General features: G+C 34.3%; 1 protein-coding gene across 1 annotated transcript; it reads right to left on the reverse strand.

Moving 5' to 3' along the window:
- Positions 1–207: 207 nt before the first annotated feature.
- Positions 208–15,744, reverse strand: LOC109601088 (inositol 1,4,5-trisphosphate receptor). The gene is given in 25 exon segments (XM_049970774.1): positions 208–923; positions 976–1,141; positions 1,196–1,410; positions 1,413–1,635; positions 1,689–2,023; positions 2,074–2,196; positions 2,498–3,988; positions 4,044–4,161; positions 4,377–4,488; positions 4,547–4,734; positions 4,789–4,934; positions 4,994–5,114; positions 7,737–8,246; positions 8,301–8,501; positions 8,551–9,444; positions 9,501–9,679; positions 9,899–10,046; positions 10,623–10,773; positions 10,827–11,713; positions 11,764–11,929; positions 11,988–12,964; positions 13,019–13,105; positions 15,350–15,465; positions 15,520–15,590; positions 15,647–15,744. Coding segments are annotated over 25 exon segments (8,127 nt in total). The 5' UTR covers positions 15,742–15,744; the 3' UTR covers positions 208–516.
- Between the last annotated feature and the right edge of the window lie 3,003 nt (positions 15,745–18,747).

Below are 18,747 nucleotides of genomic sequence, written 5' to 3' on the forward strand. Positions count from 1 at the left end.
GATACTTTAGTTACCACTTTTAGTAATACCTAATTTGAATACATTACTATATTTCTTTCCCAAAATGTTTATAACTAATTTTTTAGTTAAACGCACTAACTTTGATAATGTACTTAAAGATTTGATTATATTGGATATATTTTAGTTACTACTTTTGATAATACTTTACTTACTTTACTTCATGTAGTGGGATAAATAAAACACTAGTTTCAACACAATATAGAACTATATTTCGATAAAATTTGTACATAATTTGAAAAGTACAACAATATATTTCTTTTAAAGAAACATTACGTAAAACAACCCTCTAACCACAACACAAAACACAAAAATATTTAAAATTTTGCAGTTGTAAAACTTTCATTTAATAGGTTGATAAGATTTTCTAAAATGTTTGAGCATTACTGATCTATGTCTATATTTAAGTTACACGAATGAAGAAGTATTGCATCAAGATTTACACAACAATTTGAGCAACCGCTCTAGACTAGCACGACTTATCAACAGTATCGTCACTTAAGGCAAAGTCGAAGTTGGCAAATATCCAGAGGCGGAATTCAACAAACCAATCCTTTGTTTTTGTTTCCTTTGTTCGGCCATTTGGTCCTTCAGTTCCATCAGCTGTGACGACAACGTGGTTACCAGTAACTGCGTATTTTCCAACTGTGCTTGCAAACTCCTCAATTCAATCTGTTCACCTTCACCTTCAACTGCAGCCAAAGACATTGCCCTCAATCTCGGGAACCAATCCAGATTTAAAGCCTTAACCATTGCGTACACGTAACTTTCCGGGCCTGTGAACTCGGTAGGATCTTTGACTTTTATCAAGACAATAAAGTACAAGTAGTGCCACATGTTGTGTTCGCACTTGATGTGCTCCTCGAAGCTTACGGTTTTGTTGTCGAACGATGAACGGTTCAAACCTAAAACAAAAACCATTCGTAACTGCATTAAAAGAAACACCATTAATCTTACCGCATATGAAGCAAGTATTCTTTAATATCAACTCCTTTTGTTGCTTTTCGGATCTCAAGTCGGCGAACGTGTCGATGATAACACCAAAAATAAGATTAAGTACTATAATGATGACGACGAAGAAGAACAGTAAGTCATAAACAACTCTAGGAACGAACAAGGATTCCTGCAACGTAAATTATTGTATTGCACTGAAGTCTTGGAACACTTGGTCACTTACTTCATTACTGGGAGCTCTAAGAATGTCACCAATGCCTCCACCGTTTCTAAGACCGTGGTTCAGAGTCGTTACAATACACATAATTAATGAGTCGCAGGCCCTTTCGTGGCTTTCCTCGCCTGGGTCCACCAACTCACAGTACTCACCCGTTGTGTCTTCCTTGTATTTATTACCGGTTAAATCTGAGATGGTATCACACGACTCATCTTCAACAAAAAAATTGTTAGTATTGGTTTCGGTGGTTGGGGTGGGTGAATGTTACCGGTTTTCTTCTTGACGCTAACGATGAAGTCATCTTTGAAGAACATATATCCAATTATAGAGAACATGTAAACTAGGATTAAAGCCAATACAGCTGTCAATATAATGGATCTACCATTTCTGGTGACAGATCTTATTACATTCAAGAGAGTCTCTTCCCGGTAAACAACATCAAATAGCTGAAAACACAAAGTTATTATTAAGCTTACTTGGGAACCTTAGTAAATCGTACCAGAACTGAATAGAAAAACGGGTGCATCATCAGTCCTAACATACAGAATACGAGGTATGCCAAATGGTAGACCAGTTCGGCATCGGTGAGTATTTGTTGATAGGTTTTTGTTAATGTACCGTGATTTCCCATTATACTGACTAGATGTATACCTTTGAGTAGTATTGTTACAGTGCCCAGTAACCACAAAGTGGGTTCTGGGCCTAGAGAGAAAATCAGTCTAAGTATTGTTGATGCTACTAATGTTCTTATACCGGTCTCCCTTCCAGTAACTACTATGGCAGCTGACGTCAACATGGCAAACCAAATAAGAACAGATATTGAAGAGCTAATTTCTACAAATAATCAATCAGTGAAAGTCTTTAAAATATTACAAAGACCTTACTAGGTAAAGCATTTTCAAACGGATAGCAAAATGCTACGATCAAATTAATAAGTACTGCGCAATTGAACAGTATGTTACTCCACAAAGACATGTAACTGCTGACCCAGAACAGAACGGGTTGGGCTGTAACAAAAAAATATTTAGAGGAGGCTAAAATACTGGTTTACAGAGAACATATAGAAACTTCCTCTTACAATTTAGTTTACTATGAACTAAAATGTTTCAACTGAATAAACTATTCATTAAGTGGAAGTTGGAATATTCAAATTATGTGTTACTGAGGCTGAACATCATCAAAAAATGCACTAAATTTGGACATTAGAAGAGGAACATTTATCATCTCAATTTTGAAGTTCTCTGTGAATGTTAATACCCAATGTAAGAGAAATTTCTTCTCCTTGAAAACCGACGAGATAAATATTACCTCTTAGTTTCTTCTGCCATTTCATTTCGTTAAACATCTGGTCGGTGCGTTCGAAGAAATCAGCAACTTTCGATCCCTGATCGTCCCGTTCAGCCGTGTTCAGTACCTTAATCTTGGTATCCGTGGTGATGTACTCGCAAATCTCCGGTATGGGAAAGACGATTTGCTCCAAAGTGCGATCGTTCCTGACAATTTCGATCTGTGCTGTGTGGGTGGCGTAATAAATCAAAGCCTTCTGCATCTTCTGGTCCGTTGCGAAGTCGGCCGGCTTCAGCAACGCGGCAAGATCTTTGTTGTGCTGTGCGAGTTGATGGCAAAGAATGTATATGTTGTGGCCCACTTCCCGCGGCGACACCACATCCTCCACGCTGGCATCGTCGACGTCGTCGTCGTCCTCGGCGGTCTCCTGGTGGAAGGCCCTGCAGGCCACGTCCACCAGCTGCTTCGGATTCATGTTGTTGAGGATCTTGACGGCGTTCTCGCTGTCGCCGCGACTCTCCATTATAGCAAGCAGCAATTTGGAGGCGTTGTTCTTTAACTCCAACACCAGGTCCATTCTGGATTTGCCCAGGGGATTGATGTCGTTTAAGATCAGGGCGGTTATGATGTCCAAGCCGTTGGACTCGTGCGTGGCGATACAGTTCTGGTTCTCGTGGCACGGCCCCTGGCAATACTCAGTCAGAGTCTCCAGCGTCTGATTAATTAAAGCTACGTTGTTTTCGTTTATGTATAAGCCCAGTAATCCAAGACCTCCAGTTGTGGAGCCGCAGATGCAGTCCAAGAACATCAGAGTCTCAGATACGAGGTTGAAGTTGTTCTTGTTGCTCTGGTGTCTGAGCAAGTTCTGCAGGTCTTGATTGTGGTTCTCGCACAGGAGTTGTAAGAAACGCAGAATGGGCTGCATTATCAAGATCTTGTTGGACAGTCCGCTCTGTTCCTCGCGGTCTCGATGCTTTTCCGCCAGCAAGTCCTCGAAGGCTGACCCGGTGCCGGCGGCCACAACGCCGTCTTCACCAGCCGCCATGTTGCGGATGTGTGCGTAAGTTTGGGAGGTGGACTCGGCAGCTCTGGTCAGCTCCTCACGCAATTCGTCGCTGATTAATATGCCGTTGGACTTCGAGCCGGGTTTTTTGGAAATTTTGTCCGAATCTTTGCCGTCTTGTTTGTCTTCGTGCGCTTTAACGGCCATATCGGATGTGTTCACACTTACGGTCGACTTGATTTCTTGCTGCGAGTCCTTCATTTTGTCATAAAACACCTTGAAGAACGACTGGTTTAGGTCACCCTTCAACAGTTTGTTATACATGCTCTTTTGGATGATGGAGTTTCCGCCCTCCAACAAGGCTATTCCAAGCTCCACAGCTTCGCTGAATATTGATGGTGAGTTGACGGACTTTATAACCAGTTCTATGACCAAATCAGATGCCTTTTCTCGATCTAAATGAGTCTGTACTTCATGCAGTGTTCTTCCAGCTCGACTCAGGACTTTGGCTACAAAATTTTAGTCAATTATACAACGAATTAATGGAAATATTGTATTGGTTACCGCCTGGGCCGTGGGTGACGGACGATATCTGATAGTTGCCCAACTCGACCGTCTCGTGCTTTTGCATGAAAGATTTCCCGAAGTACCTCGCAAGTAAACTGTTACGCAGTACGTCGCCCTACAGAAAACATACTTTAGTAACGTAGTAAATTCAGGTTGAGGCTAATGGGAAGGACTACAAGCATTTTGGAATTTTATTACACACAACACTCAATTTACGACACAAATGATACCGTACCATATCATTCTCTTTATCATTCTAAGCAGCGTTAGTGAAAACAGAAATATAATGTAAATTAAAGTGATATTTTTAATCAAAAACTTTAATGTAACCTTCTCTCCGTATTCCGGATCTATAGCCATCATTTCTCGTAAAGTCTTAAGTACTTTTACGCAAAGTTTTTCCTCTTTTTCCTCCAGCAACTTTTCAGTGTGTTTTATTAATCTAGAAATATAACATATTAGTGCCTGAATGAAAATGTTCAAATCAATTAAATTCTAACCTCCGAATGAAGCCTCCACTTTCGCATTTCTTTCTAGGTTCAGACCCTACTGGAAACAGTAACTCAGGTCTGTATAAGACATCCACAAGGAGAGATAATTCAGATTGGACCAAAGGTTTAAGTTGGTCCTCCAACAGAGATACAATATCCTGGAGGCCCTCTATAATACTCCTGTCCAACCTCATCAGCTGAAATATTCCAAAAACAGTTATGCTGTCTAAAATTGGATTTTGTAGAGTTACCTGGGACTGAGATCGTTCAATTTTCTGAGTTTTGGAGGCAACCTTCCACTTGTTAGTGGTCTGCCTTGTTAGTAAGGTGGTTTTTGTGAACATAGCGGCGACTTGGCTTTCTAGATCTAAAGGTATAGCGATACCCCTACTTTTAGCTGAAATTTAACACGTGTATGGGTGAAACGTATTTTTAATGTAGTCATTGCTAACTAACCAACTTCTGAGAGTGTACGTATACAGTTTTCAACGTTAAAGCGCTGTGGTGCTGCTAGCCAAGGACATTGAGATACTCTGAATGCGGATTGCAATAGCTGTACAAAAATTGGTTGCCTTGTCTGCAAAATATTTATGTCAAACAATATTGAATCGATATATAGCAACTGTATATCACCAACTAATAAAAATTCTCAAACTGTGTTAGTAAAACATCTTCAAAACAATCCATATTTTCATGCAACTAAAAAAAAACTAGTCAAAAAGAGAAGGGGAATATTCCAAAAAAAAACCGATGTTAAGTAGTCATCCATTACCTGCAGGTTTAAAAAAAAATTGGTTAATGGATTTTAAAAACTGTAATATCCCCATGACAAAATAAAAAAGGAAAAAAGCCACCAAAATGACTGAATGAGGCTAAGCTGTTGGGAGTTAGTAAGCTAAAGCTACACAAAAAATTGTAAACGCTTAGCAAAAATGCAGTGTTATAGTTTTTGTTTCTAATCAGTGAACCATTGAATAACTTTGTTCTCTTGAATATTCCACAAACCCTTTGAACGATTAAATGCAATATTAATTTATAGAAATAGTGTGTGTTTTTAGGGACTGAATATTCAAATTTAGAAAATATGTCATATTTTGTATTATAATTTTAATAAAATAAAAAATAAGTTTACTCAAAGATGACCTGCTTTAGTCATTAGAAAAGGCTTTCTGCTTCTTCATGTCGCATTAGAAACTCAAAGGAAGATAAATAAACGATTTAATAAGAACAAATCAAAACTGAGGCTTATCTTTTCTTCAGTTGAATGGATTAAAAGTTGGTAATAAATAATAATAGGTTTTTAATAATATACAGGGTAATTCATCCAACTTATTCATTAGAAGTTTATGGTGAACGAATAAAATTATTGAATTTAAATTCTATATATAATTGCAAATAAAAAAACTATATCATGTTTTATTCCAAAACCCAATAGTTTTTGAGTTATTTTTTTTTTTTTTCAAAAAATTTAGACAAATTGATGGTCTAACTAAAATGTCTGTAAATCCAGCAATTTTGACACTGGAAAGTTCATTTTCGGCATACACGTTAACTAAAGAACCATTATTAGTAGTCCCAAATTTTATACAGGGTGTCCGTTATTTATATTTAATTTTGAGCATCAATTATTTTCAATGAAATTTCCAAAATTAAACGTAAATAACGACCACCCTGTATAAAATTTAGGAGTACTAATAATAGCCCTTTATAGAATGATCCTTGGTTAACGTGTATATCAAAAATGAACTTTCCAGCATTAAAATTGATTTCTTTTCATACATCTTAGGTCATCAATCTGTCAAAACTTTTAGAAAAAAACTCAAGAACTATTGGGTTTAGGTATAGGACATAGTATACTTATTTTAATTGCTACCTGTAGAATTCAAAAATTCAAAAATATACAGAGTGTTTTCTAGAAAATAACAAAGTTGATGTCACTTCTGGTTAAACCGGAAATGAAATTTGGGTCAAAATAGAAAAACAGTTCAAGTCAAGTTATAATTGTTATGAAAATTTCAAATCAAATTTTTTCCGATCTCCATAAACTTCCAATGAATATGTTAGGTGAATCACCCTGTATATTGGTCCAATCGATTTATTTTGACTCTACAATATGTGGTAACTCTGTGTGCCTGCGATTTTAAAAAGTCATGTACATATATTTTAAAACGTCCTGTACATATATTTTAAAATAATATTGTTTATATATAAAATGTAGTAATAATTTTTTGACTAGAAAATTTATTTAAATTTGATTTTTATAAGTTTATGTAATGTAACATTTAATTTCTAGTTTATTTTAAGTAGAAATTAGAAATTTTAAAATATTTTGATAATTTTAACTAAATGGACACTAAAAATTATTATAATACAATATATTTAATGAGAAATTGAATGTATTTATGTTATGTGTATATACAAGACCTTTATTGTGTGAGGGTGAACCAGTAATATATTTATTAGGTGCTCTTATATATATTTTAATAACAATTATATAATAACATTGTGTTACTTGGTAAATACTAAATATATAATAATTGAAAACATGCATTAAAATATTTAAAAATGTCAAAACTTCAATTAAAAATACATAGAATGCAAATATAAATACATTATGACAGTGAAACCTTTATCACAGAAAACATTTATCAACCTCAAGTCAAAGAAGAATTAAGTGCACTTAAGTCACTGCAGTGAAAACTTGTAAAAACAGTAAAAAACACGTAAAACATGCCCCAAGTTATCCGAAACCAACGTCTTGAAATCTACCCCCAATGAATTCTGTTACAAATCACCAATATATTCGTCAAAGTGAATAAACAAGAAACAATTTTAGTCAACAGTTCTTTTTAGTAACTTTCTCTCTCTATGTTTTACATTTCTTTTACTTACGTTAGATGCATAAGGCGACTGTTTGAGTGGCATATTATTTGTGAAAGGATCATAGTCATCCATTGTTGAGTCACTCCAGAACACCCTTGCTTCATGCAGATGTTTCTAATAAAATCCCACGTAAGAAACCATGAAGCAAAGTTTTTAATAGTATAAATCTACTGCACTACTGTTACTAAGCTACCGCATCCATCCAAACAACTTCAGTAGTAAGCAGTGAGATAAATCGTATAAAAAAACTAAGCACATGTAACACCATTTGCACCCATCCGTTCAAACCATGCTACATAAAACATTGACGTCTTACCTGGACTGTAGTGCTTTGGTCAGAAAACGGACTACTAAAGAAAGTGGAAATTATATTCATAACGCAATTAGTAACGTAATTCTCTAAAGCTCTATCGGGATGTTTACGGTCTGTAGGAGCTGTGGCTATATCAGCCATATCTACCAAAAAGGACTTCTCGAAAAGTGTCCACATATGATTTGAAGTGTAAATCTCCTTCATTTCTACCTCTGTGTCTATGTAACAGTGATTTAGGAACCCTACATATGCTTCCTTAACTTCGGGTATGCAGTCAGGATGCGTCACCATGGCGACTATATCATCCAATGGCAACAGACTATGGCACTTTATTTCGGTGTATACGTTTTTGCCCATTGTACAACAGGCCAGCAATTTTACCAATTCTACGTGGTACTTTAATGGACTACCTTCATCCATGCAGTGTCTTTCAGAACGCATCATCTCAATGAAATGGTTAAAAGACGCCTTGTCATTGTAGAATACCAAGACGTCTTCCCCTGCGTTTATCAACTAAAATAACGGAAGCGTAAAACTCCAACTGTCGGACAAGGTTACTGGACTCACCTCTTGCATCACCATGTCTTGGCACTTCCTTATGAACTGGTTCTCAGCCTTCACAATCGTTTGCAGGAACTTCAAATATTGCACGTGTCTGCCGTGACTTTCTATGCATCTAACAAAGTGTTGAATGACTTTTTCATTTTCTTCATTGCACAAGGTCGAATTGTCTTGGAATATTGCACATACCGTCTGCGCCTCACGAATCTAAAACCAAACAGTCAGCAACCAAAACGTGGAAGCAAATCCGTCTTACCCCAGGATTTAAAAACAAGTCCAAGTGCTTGTGTAACAAGACCTGATTTTGCTGGTTACCCAGACAGAAGTTCTGCAGGAACTCGTGAGCCAACCTCATCAACTCGTTCATTCTAATGTCTTCTTTCTCATCATACGGAACCTGCAGCAGGTCCAGCACAACAGTGTGCACCCCCACGTTCCTCAACAGCCTTTGCTCGTGCTTCCTGGGCTTAACCAACCCGGTTGGGGAGCCATGCGTACAAAGCTTGTTCATCCTGATGAGAATTTGCTGGATTTTCTTGTACTCGTCCGCTTGTTCTGGATGCAGGGGTGGACCCACATCCAAATTAATGGCGGAACCCTTCTTTTCCAGAACGCTGATCTTGGCCGGCTTCACAGCAGTCGGAGGAGCCTCGTCCTCCTCGTCCTTGCTTTTCTTGTTGGATGCGGTGTGCTCCTCAGCGGCTTTCGACTTGTACACCCACAGTTCGGATTTCTCCACGGACTGCCTGAGTAAGTCCAAGTCCGCCTTGATTTGCTTGTACGACTCGACGTCACTGTCGGAAACCAGCAGTTGCACTTGCCTGAAGGCCTGCAAGACTTCCTGGCGTTGGCTGAAATGCCGGAACAAGAGATGCAGAGCTCCAGACACCAGAGAAGGATAGTCATGCATTGTTAGATGGAGAAGAACGCGCAAGAACGTCCGGCCTCCGTAGCCGTCCAGGTCCAAGACGGCGCATTCCTCGCTACTACCAAATATTCCTTCGGCTTGGCTGCCGATTGTCTCCAGGTCGATGTTTTTCTGGCCCAGGTTCACGTCGCCGGTGCTGTTCTTCTCTGACTCATCGAATTCCTGCTTGAAAATGCTCAGCAGGCAGCTGATTCGGTAATCCAAACGAACATCTAAGATAAACTGAAAGTGCAAATAGATCAGACTTGAGTTAGTTGGACAAGACCCACAACAAGTACCTGTAAAATCTCAATAATTTTCAATTTGGTGTCCATGACTAACGGGTACTCTTTCATGTACTGCGATTTTCCGTGTTGGCCAGCGTTTGTTGTTACTACGTTTCTTCCAGCTGGACCTAAAGCTAATGACGTCATTACGGCACCCATGTCTCCAATAGTTCTTAGGACCCCTCCTTCTGCTAATTGAATATAAGACAAAAGTTAATTCAGAAAGTGAAAATTAGTATGGGACAACATTGATTTATTAATTAAAAACACAGAGATAAAATGCAAGACAACATAAACACAACATCAACTTCACAAGTACCTCTCTCGTCTAGAATTTTGTCTCCAGCTGTACAAACAACAATTTTCATTTAAGTTCGTAATTTCTTAATATGTTATGGACAACTACTTACAATCAATATCACTTGTGGGCATCCCGCCTTCCAACATATCACTCTCAGAAACGCAATCCAAAATACTGAGCAAGGTTTTAGTTAAACTAAGCAAATCAGAAAAACTATAAAAACCGAAATAGATTAATTCTCTAGCCAATTTCACAACCTAAAAATTACAGTTTAAAACACACACCAAACCCAAAAAATCTAAACAAAACAATCTCCAATGAACACCACAACTTCTCTATATTACTTTCTATTTGCTACACAAAAATTTAATCTAAAAGGTGTTTTATTGGTCGATTTCTGATATTCCAGGTATAATAGAGAATATAATAATATCTCAAGTTAGTCAAGCTTGAATTTCAGACAAACTTCCATTTCCTTTTTTTCAATCTTCATTATGAAAGATATTTCAGACGAATTTGTGTCAAATTTTAATTTGTCACCTTTTAACACTGAGTAATTACTTCTATTTAAAAAATTATTGTTAAATTTTCTTTAATAACAATTTGTTAATCATCAATATCAAAGATATTTCAGCCAAATTCAGTAAAAAATTTAAATTTTATTTGGTAAAAAATTAAGGCATATGATAGATAAGGAAGTATTTGCTTAGAAATACCTAAAATAGCAAAAATCAATCGATTTTTAACACCCTGTATAAAATATATGAGATTGTGGGGCTCACTTGATGTAATCTGAACAAAATGTTCACATTACATATTAAAAAAATACTAACTTCAAATGTCAACTTGTTCTGCTCTTGGTCAGCAAATGACCACATTTTTGCCACAACATTACACAAATAATCCTCAACAAAACCTATTGTTGAATAAAATCTGGCTCTTACTGCCTCTTTATTAGGATCCGGAGCTTTGTTACTATCATAACTAAAACAGAAAGCATTTAAAACCTGTTCTAACATCTGAAGCAGGGTACTTACTCATTAATAGACATTTGTGAAGGAATTTCAGACCACAACCTGGCGTATTTGACCGGCGTGACGGGTTCTTGTGGATCTCTATCCACATGTAAGTGTAACATTAGCCTACAAAACGAAGCCCTCAACTCGAAACTAACGTTTTCATCTGCCATGCATTTCAATATCAGCTCTATATCCAAGTGTGGAGATAAATTGTTAAGAGCTAAGTATTGTCTGTTTAAACACATGTTGGAAAACAAATCTAATTGATGGCGATAATAGTCTAAAATGGCTTGGTCGTCCTTGGAACCCATGTTGGCGTTTTTGCACAGCTCTATTAAAGGTCTAGATGTCTTCCTGTTGTTCCAACACAAATGCACCTCCTCCACCACTGCCACCTCTACATCCACGTCTTCGTCGTGTTCGTTCAGGACGTCTTCGTGGATTTCCGTCTTCATCATGGCCGTCTCTATTAATATATCAGAGTTCTTCTGGCTCAAGACACTCTTGCATATCAGCTCTTGGGTGACCGGTATGGCCTTTTTGTTGGAGATGCACAAATCGGATAAGTAATCCAAAAATCTGGATTCCCAGTTGTTCATGTTCTTACGGACCAGCCCAACGAAGGTCTCAATCTCGGCGGCGGTGATGTGCTTCTCCAGTAACTTCCTGTTGTTGTGCAGAAGGGCTGTGATCGTGTCTTCAGCCAAAATGTCGTAACCAATTTGCTTCTGCATGAAGCCGAAATGTTTGGCGATGTATTCTTGATTTTTACGGTAGTCCTGTTGACTTAAACGCAGGATTCTGTAACAGAGGCGGAATATGTATTTGTAGGGGGCGTGTCGAGGGTCGTTCAGCTCTTCGATTTTCAGGAACGGGCCTTCGCCGTCCGTATCCAAAAATGGGCCCTAAAAATCAACGTTAAAATTGGCTGGTGGTTTAAAACAACGTTTGTTACCTGGAGGATTTTGAAAAGTTGTTTCAATATAGCCTGTTCTCTCAATAGTTTCTGCCTATCTCTATTAGGATTCGTCACGACTAACTCTAAGGCTTCAGTTTTGTTTTGCTCATTCTCTAATTCAGCCACGAAATAAATAATATCTTGTAGTAGGTTTGTTAAGGATCTAAAATGGAGAATGTAGGTAATAATTTGAAGTAAATCCTTTGAAGGGGTGGACGTACCTTCGTTCATTATGAGATATGGTGCCCTTCTCCAGTTTCACAGACAAAGAGCTCAAAAGTTTGCAAGCATCGTTGGCAAAATCGAGATCGCGTACTTCTACAGGTGGTACTGGCTTCAAAGCAAATGCTTCTTTGTCCTCTTTAGTAGCAGCACACCCAACCTTCGACATAACAGGTTTCTCCTCGTCTTTATCAATGGGTATAGATGTGGAGTGCACCCAGCTTCTGCTAACCAAGTGTTGCAATCTCACGTAGCTGGATTGCGGTACCAAATTGTCGCTACGCGTCAAACTAGTGTGATCGAGCTCGAACAGAGACGCAATCTCGTTAGGGTAGGCAACCGGCACCAGGTGATAGGAGGGCGGGTCCTCGTTCTCCGAGTCGGCGGCGGCCGCCAAATACTGGCCGGTCGCCAGATGCTTGAACCGGAAGATGGAGTGCCAATGGCCGGCGCCACCCCTACAAGGGTCGTGCTGTACCACCTCCACCTCCCACAGTGCCTTGCTGCTGGTTGCCGCCGTGGCGCTCGTTCGGCCCGTGGTCCTCAAGAACACGTGGTACTGTTTCTGATACTCGTCCATTGTCAAGAATTTTTCTTGTTCCGCGTGAAACAGACGCACCACGTCGCCGCCCTTGAGGATCTCCTCGGAGTTCTCGCGGTGCTCCATGAACAGGGTGACCTTCCACGACGTGCTGCCGTTCACCACGTTCACTTCCTTGCAACCGGGGTTGTCTACCAGCTCGTGGTTGGCGGCGACGTGCAGGACCTGTTGGCCCGTGTTTACGGGGCTCAGGATGACTTTGTCGCCCAACACGGTGTTGTCGCCGCTGGCACGCAGTTTGTAGAAGGGCATAATGTAAAACCACGAACCCTCGTTGCCGTTACCGTCTAGATAAACCCTCATAGCGTTCTTTTCCAATAATGCGGGAAGTCTTTTGTTTACCGTTAGGTATTTGTTGGATTTGAGATGGAGTAGCTAAAAAATTGCCATTTAACCAAAGGCTCAGGACTGATAATAATAATTGAATACCTGCACAACATTTCCATATTGCACGTTAGTCCCCAACAATTTTTTATTTTCTGTCTCGTTTTGTTTCTTCTCAATTTCTGCCGCATGCTACAAAAATAATTTTGTTTCAATACTACCCTCGTATAATGCATTGTAATTTAATTAACATGCACATCCGCTAATAAATCTCATTGTAAGTAATAAACAATAACGTCGGATTTTATGACTGCTCCAGACTAGGTGGGAATGACGATTGAGATAAATTAATAAGCGTTCAATTTCGACGTGTTTGTAAACAATGAATTAATGTCAAAGCGGGTTTGAAATGTGAAAATAATACCAGGAAACGTGGAAATTGTTCTTTAATTTATGTACTTCGTTTCACTGAAATGTATTAATACTTTGCCTGTTTTACGTCAAAGAAGATTGTTTTAAAATTATATGCACATATTTTTTATACTTCTTTAACCAATTTTTATAGTTTATGAAGCTATAAAATAAATTTCTTCAACTTGCTTAAATCTGTTTATAACTAGTTGAATTTTTATTCAATAAATTATTTTTTGATGATAAGAAATTGTTTTGCGTTATAAAAAAGAAACTTTCAGTTCCACAGAATTTTACTTTTCTAATTAAATAATCAGACAGTTATTCCAAATTATTGATTAAATTTACTGTACACTTTAATTAAGGCAAGATTTGACAGTAGAAACAGCCACAGCTCAATTAACATATTCATAATGGTGTTTCTTGAAAATACACACAGAATATTAATTGTTCAAATTTTCTAAGAAATCACTACAAAATTCTCAGTATTATAATGGCAAATTGAGGCACCAGTTAGTCATAATAAATACAAAACATTAAATAACACAAATCAAAGGAAGTCAAAGTGTGAACAATGATTGGAATGAGCTTGAAATGTTAATATAAAAAGCAGAAACACAGAAATTGTTCTTTAATTCATGTTTCCTTGAATTCAAATTTGTTCTTTGTCTAATTGGAATATAATCTTATTAGAATTAAATTTAATTGACGCAGTATTGTGTGCATTAGTCATTGATTTACGGAGGTAGGTTTTAAATATTAACATCAGTTATATTTAATTATAAAAGGATTAAATATATTAATTTTGGATATTTATTCCAATTTCCATTATTAAAATGAAATAATTGGACAATTTTTCATTTCATTGATTTACTGTGTTAATTTCTAAATTTAAATAATAACATAAATAAAATTTAATTATAAAAATATTAAAAATAATAATTTTGAATATTTATTCAATTAGAAACACTTTGACCATTTTATTCTTTAAAAATATTGAGAGATTTATGTTAAAAGATAAAAAAATTGGACAATTTTTTATTTTATTGATTTACTGTGTTAGTTTCTAAACTTAAATAAAAACATCAGTTAAATTTAATTCAAGAAGATTTAAAATATTAATTTTGGATGTTTATTCAATGAGAAACACTTGAGATTTTTTAAATAATAATAAGAAAGATTTCTCTTAAAAAATAAAATAATTGGACGGATTTCAATTTCATTTGTTTACTGTGTCTGTTTCTAAGTTTAAATAATAACAGTTAAATTTAATTAAAAAATATTAAAAATATTAACTTTGAATGTTTAATCAATTAGAAACACTCTAGCTTTTTAATTTTTTAATAATATTGAGAGATTTTTGTGAAAACATAAAATAATTGGACGGATTTCATTGATTTACTGAGTCACTTTCTAAATTTAAATAATAACATCAACTAAATTTAATTATAAAAAGATTAAAAATATTAATTTTGGATATTTATTCAATTAAAAACATTTTAGCTTTTTTATTTTTTAATAATACTGAGAAGATTATTACAGTTTTTCTAAATATGATTATCAAATATAAATCCTATAAGATATTTTTTTATTAATTATGTAATAGTAAATAAAATTCTTAATCATAAGTAAAGTATAATTATCAACAAAATTTGACAGTGGAAATAACCACCACATAATTAACAGAATCATAATCTTATATCTTGAAAACACACAAACCACTATTAACTTTCCATTACCCATATTTAATTTAATTACAAAATTATCGGTACTAAAACGTGGTCGAACGCAAGTTTATGAAATTCAAAATAAATATGAAATATTGAATATTATAAATCAAAAATATGCGTTTACAAAAAAATAAATTGACACCAAATGGGTGAAAACATCTTCAGAAGTCCAATAATATTTGGACAACCTTTAAACACATTTAATCATTCATCATTTAAAAATAGATAGGGTATAATTGGAAACTATGTTTATATTGGCTTGGACTTGGGATAAAAAAGTAATGGAAGAACTTACATGTAACCTTTTCAGCAGACTGGTATCAGTATTTGAGCCCATGCTCTGCTTTGCAGCCTTCCAGAACTGCTTCTGGGCCGAATATCTGTTCATGGGACATATTTTAAACAAACAATCTAAAAAATTAATTCATCAGTGTACTGTTGAGGTTTTGTTGAGTCAGATGTTACCTCTGAATTTTTTAGGAGGGTTTGTTAGATCCCCAGCTCCTGGACATACCACACATCTGTCATCAACCAGGCTGAAATTTCACGTTGATTGTGGTTTAATTTGATGGGTTTAGTAAAGAAAACTTACCCCAGTGTGCTTAAAAATCCGGAAACTGTGCCTTCTGCATATAGGGAAACAATGTCCCCTAAATGCAGAAGATTTGAATTGCCCATTTCAACCATGTTTGCTAGTTATTCCTTACACTTGTAACATTTTGACCGAGTCCCCGATCTGTAATCCACAGAAAAAGGTTTTCAGTACACAAATCCGATGGTCGTAGACATATAAATATTATTAAAATGCAATATTTTCTAAAAACATCTGTCAAATGTCAAAGGAAAATGTTGTTTATATACGACGAGCGAAGAACATGCACAAGAAATCGTATTAATAAACCAATAAATGAAGCACATGATTGTAATTTAGAGTCGCAGTGGGCGCAGTTATTTCAAAAACGAAACGAAAAAAAACATATAGGTTATGGTACGGGATAAACTCACACACCGTAGAGTCTATTATATATTTAATTTGTTATGTACGGATATCACATAGTCGCCGAAACGATGCATTAACACGTTAAAAACGCAACCACAACGTTGGTTAATTCAATTCGGCCGCTTACACTGCACTGCTCGGGAAACAAACCTAGTGAAAATAGATTTTATTGATAACTTGTTTGAATTGACAAGTGTCCTATCTCTTCCTCAATAAAAGAGATGGACGATGGCGGGGCAGCGCGACGGAGTGAGACGGACGCACTTTAAACACTGTGCACAGTACACACTGTGCGCCGGGTTCACAATTATTAACAATAACTTGAATGTAAATATTTGTTACTTATCTGAAAGGCTGCGGGTAAATAAGACAAGACCTTACCGAAAGATCAATAACATCACACACAAATTGAGAAACTTCGGTTTGAATTCGGGAACGCGGAACAATGGGAACGATACAATCATCGAGGCTTATTATTCGGGTTCGAAACTTATATTTTCGGATGTCTGGTGAAGAATATTTTTTGTAACGCGTAAAATTATTCGGTTGTCACCAAATGTGCTATGATGATGAATAAATAGAGCGGAGAACAATACATTTTTGCTCGATTGTTTCTGAGTTTATGACTAAAAACTGAACTATTTTTTAGATCAAGTTTATTTTATAATATTTATAATATATTATATTAATTACATCACTAGGTGTAAGCATTTTTACTTCCCACTTCCATATCCCTCTATTTTTAGACGACCCATTTTTATATTTCAAAATATATACTTTTAAAGTAGATTTTCTAAATTTTCTGATGAAATAATAATACTAAAATAGGCAATAATATTAATAAAATAATTTACGACTCTACTATCAGTTAAATATTTAGTTTCTTTCATTTTATTTAACTAATGCATCAATTTTATTTTAGTGAAATATAATATAAATATAAATAATTATTACAATATATTTATTTTATTTATTCAACAACGACAAACCATCAAATATATTTATTTAAAATCACAAATTTTCTAAAATTTTATTTAACATTTATATTTTATGTATAAATAATACTTTTATTATGTTATAGATATTAATACACATACTTTTTATTTATTACAAATATTTTAATGTATTACAAATATGTTTAGTCGATGATTTATTTTATAAAAATTTTCTCTTATTTTATTAATAAAGTAATCTCTTATTTTAATAATATTGTAATTAGAATTAGAAAAAAATATAATAAAAATAAACAACGAGAACCCATCAATTATATTTATTTAAAAGTTTCGACAAAACTAGTTTATTTAATATTTTTGTTTTACGTATAAATATTTTTATTATTTTATACATATTAATACACGTTTTACCATATTTTATATTTATTATAAATATGTTAAGATATAAAGATCTCTAGTCAATGATTTATTTTATAAAATTTTTTTCTTATTTAATTAATAAAGTAATATCTTATTTTAATAACATTATAATTTAAAATATTAAAATTAAAAATATTTCTAATTACTTAATATTTAAATATACATTAAATTTGGTTAAATTAAGGTATTTTTAACTTTTGTCTTGTATTAATCACACATTTTACATTGTATACTATAGTTTAAACTTGTGTATTATATTATTCATCAAACTATTATAAAAAAATAATCAAGGAGAACCTATTTATTTAAAAGTTCATATTTTCTAAATTTAACTTTAAACTGAATAATAATTATTAAATACACAAAAGTACCAACAAAACTAGTTTTTTTTTAATATTTTTGTATAAATAATTCTTATGTTCTCTTATTTGATTCTATTTTCTAATATTATATATTTCAATTTTTAAAATATATATTTTTTAATTTATATTGACCAGATATTTAAATATACACTAAATTTGATTAAATTAAGGATTTTTAAACCTTTTTCTAGTATTAAACACATATTTTAAATTGTATACTACAATTTAAACTTATGTACTCTTTTATTGATCTTGATGTGTTTAATTTTAGAATACTTTTTGAATATTCCTGGTAGGAAACAATTATAATAAAAATAAACAACCAGAATCCATCAAAGATATTTATATAAAAGTTCAAAATTTCTAAATTTAACTTTAAACTAAATAATAATTATTAAACAAACAAAATTACCGACAAAACTATTTTATTTAATATTTTTGTTTCATGCTTAAATAATATTTTTATTATTTTATGCATATTAATATACATTTTACCATATTTTTTATTTATTATAAATATTTAATATAATCTCTAGTCAATGCCTTATTTTATAAAAACATTCTCTTACTCCATTAATATAGTTTTTATTAATTTAACACTTTATTTTCAGTAAATATTTAGCGTGTTCATTTTTTAAAGTGTATTTAAAAAGTTTAAAAGTTAAATTAATATTATTTTTTGTTTTTATTAAGAACGAAGTAAAAATTAAGATGTATTTTTAGGTACAGGAGAAATAAGTTTAAATTTTTAATGATAATTTTAAAAAAGAGTTCAAAATCTTTAAAAGAACTCATATAGAATTGAATCGTTTATTACGTAAAAATTGTTACAATAACAAAAATAAATAAGTCACATGGAGAAATTTATGAACAATTCGATGAATGAGAGAAAATTTTTCAATTAATGGAAACAAACTTGGTGAATTAGGAAACAATAAACAGTTGCATTGATTGTTTG

Source organism: Aethina tumida, chromosome 1, assembly GCF_024364675.1.
Source record: "Aethina tumida isolate Nest 87 chromosome 1, icAetTumi1.1, whole genome shotgun sequence".
NCBI classification, from domain to species: Eukaryota; Metazoa; Arthropoda; class Insecta; order Coleoptera; family Nitidulidae; genus Aethina; species Aethina tumida.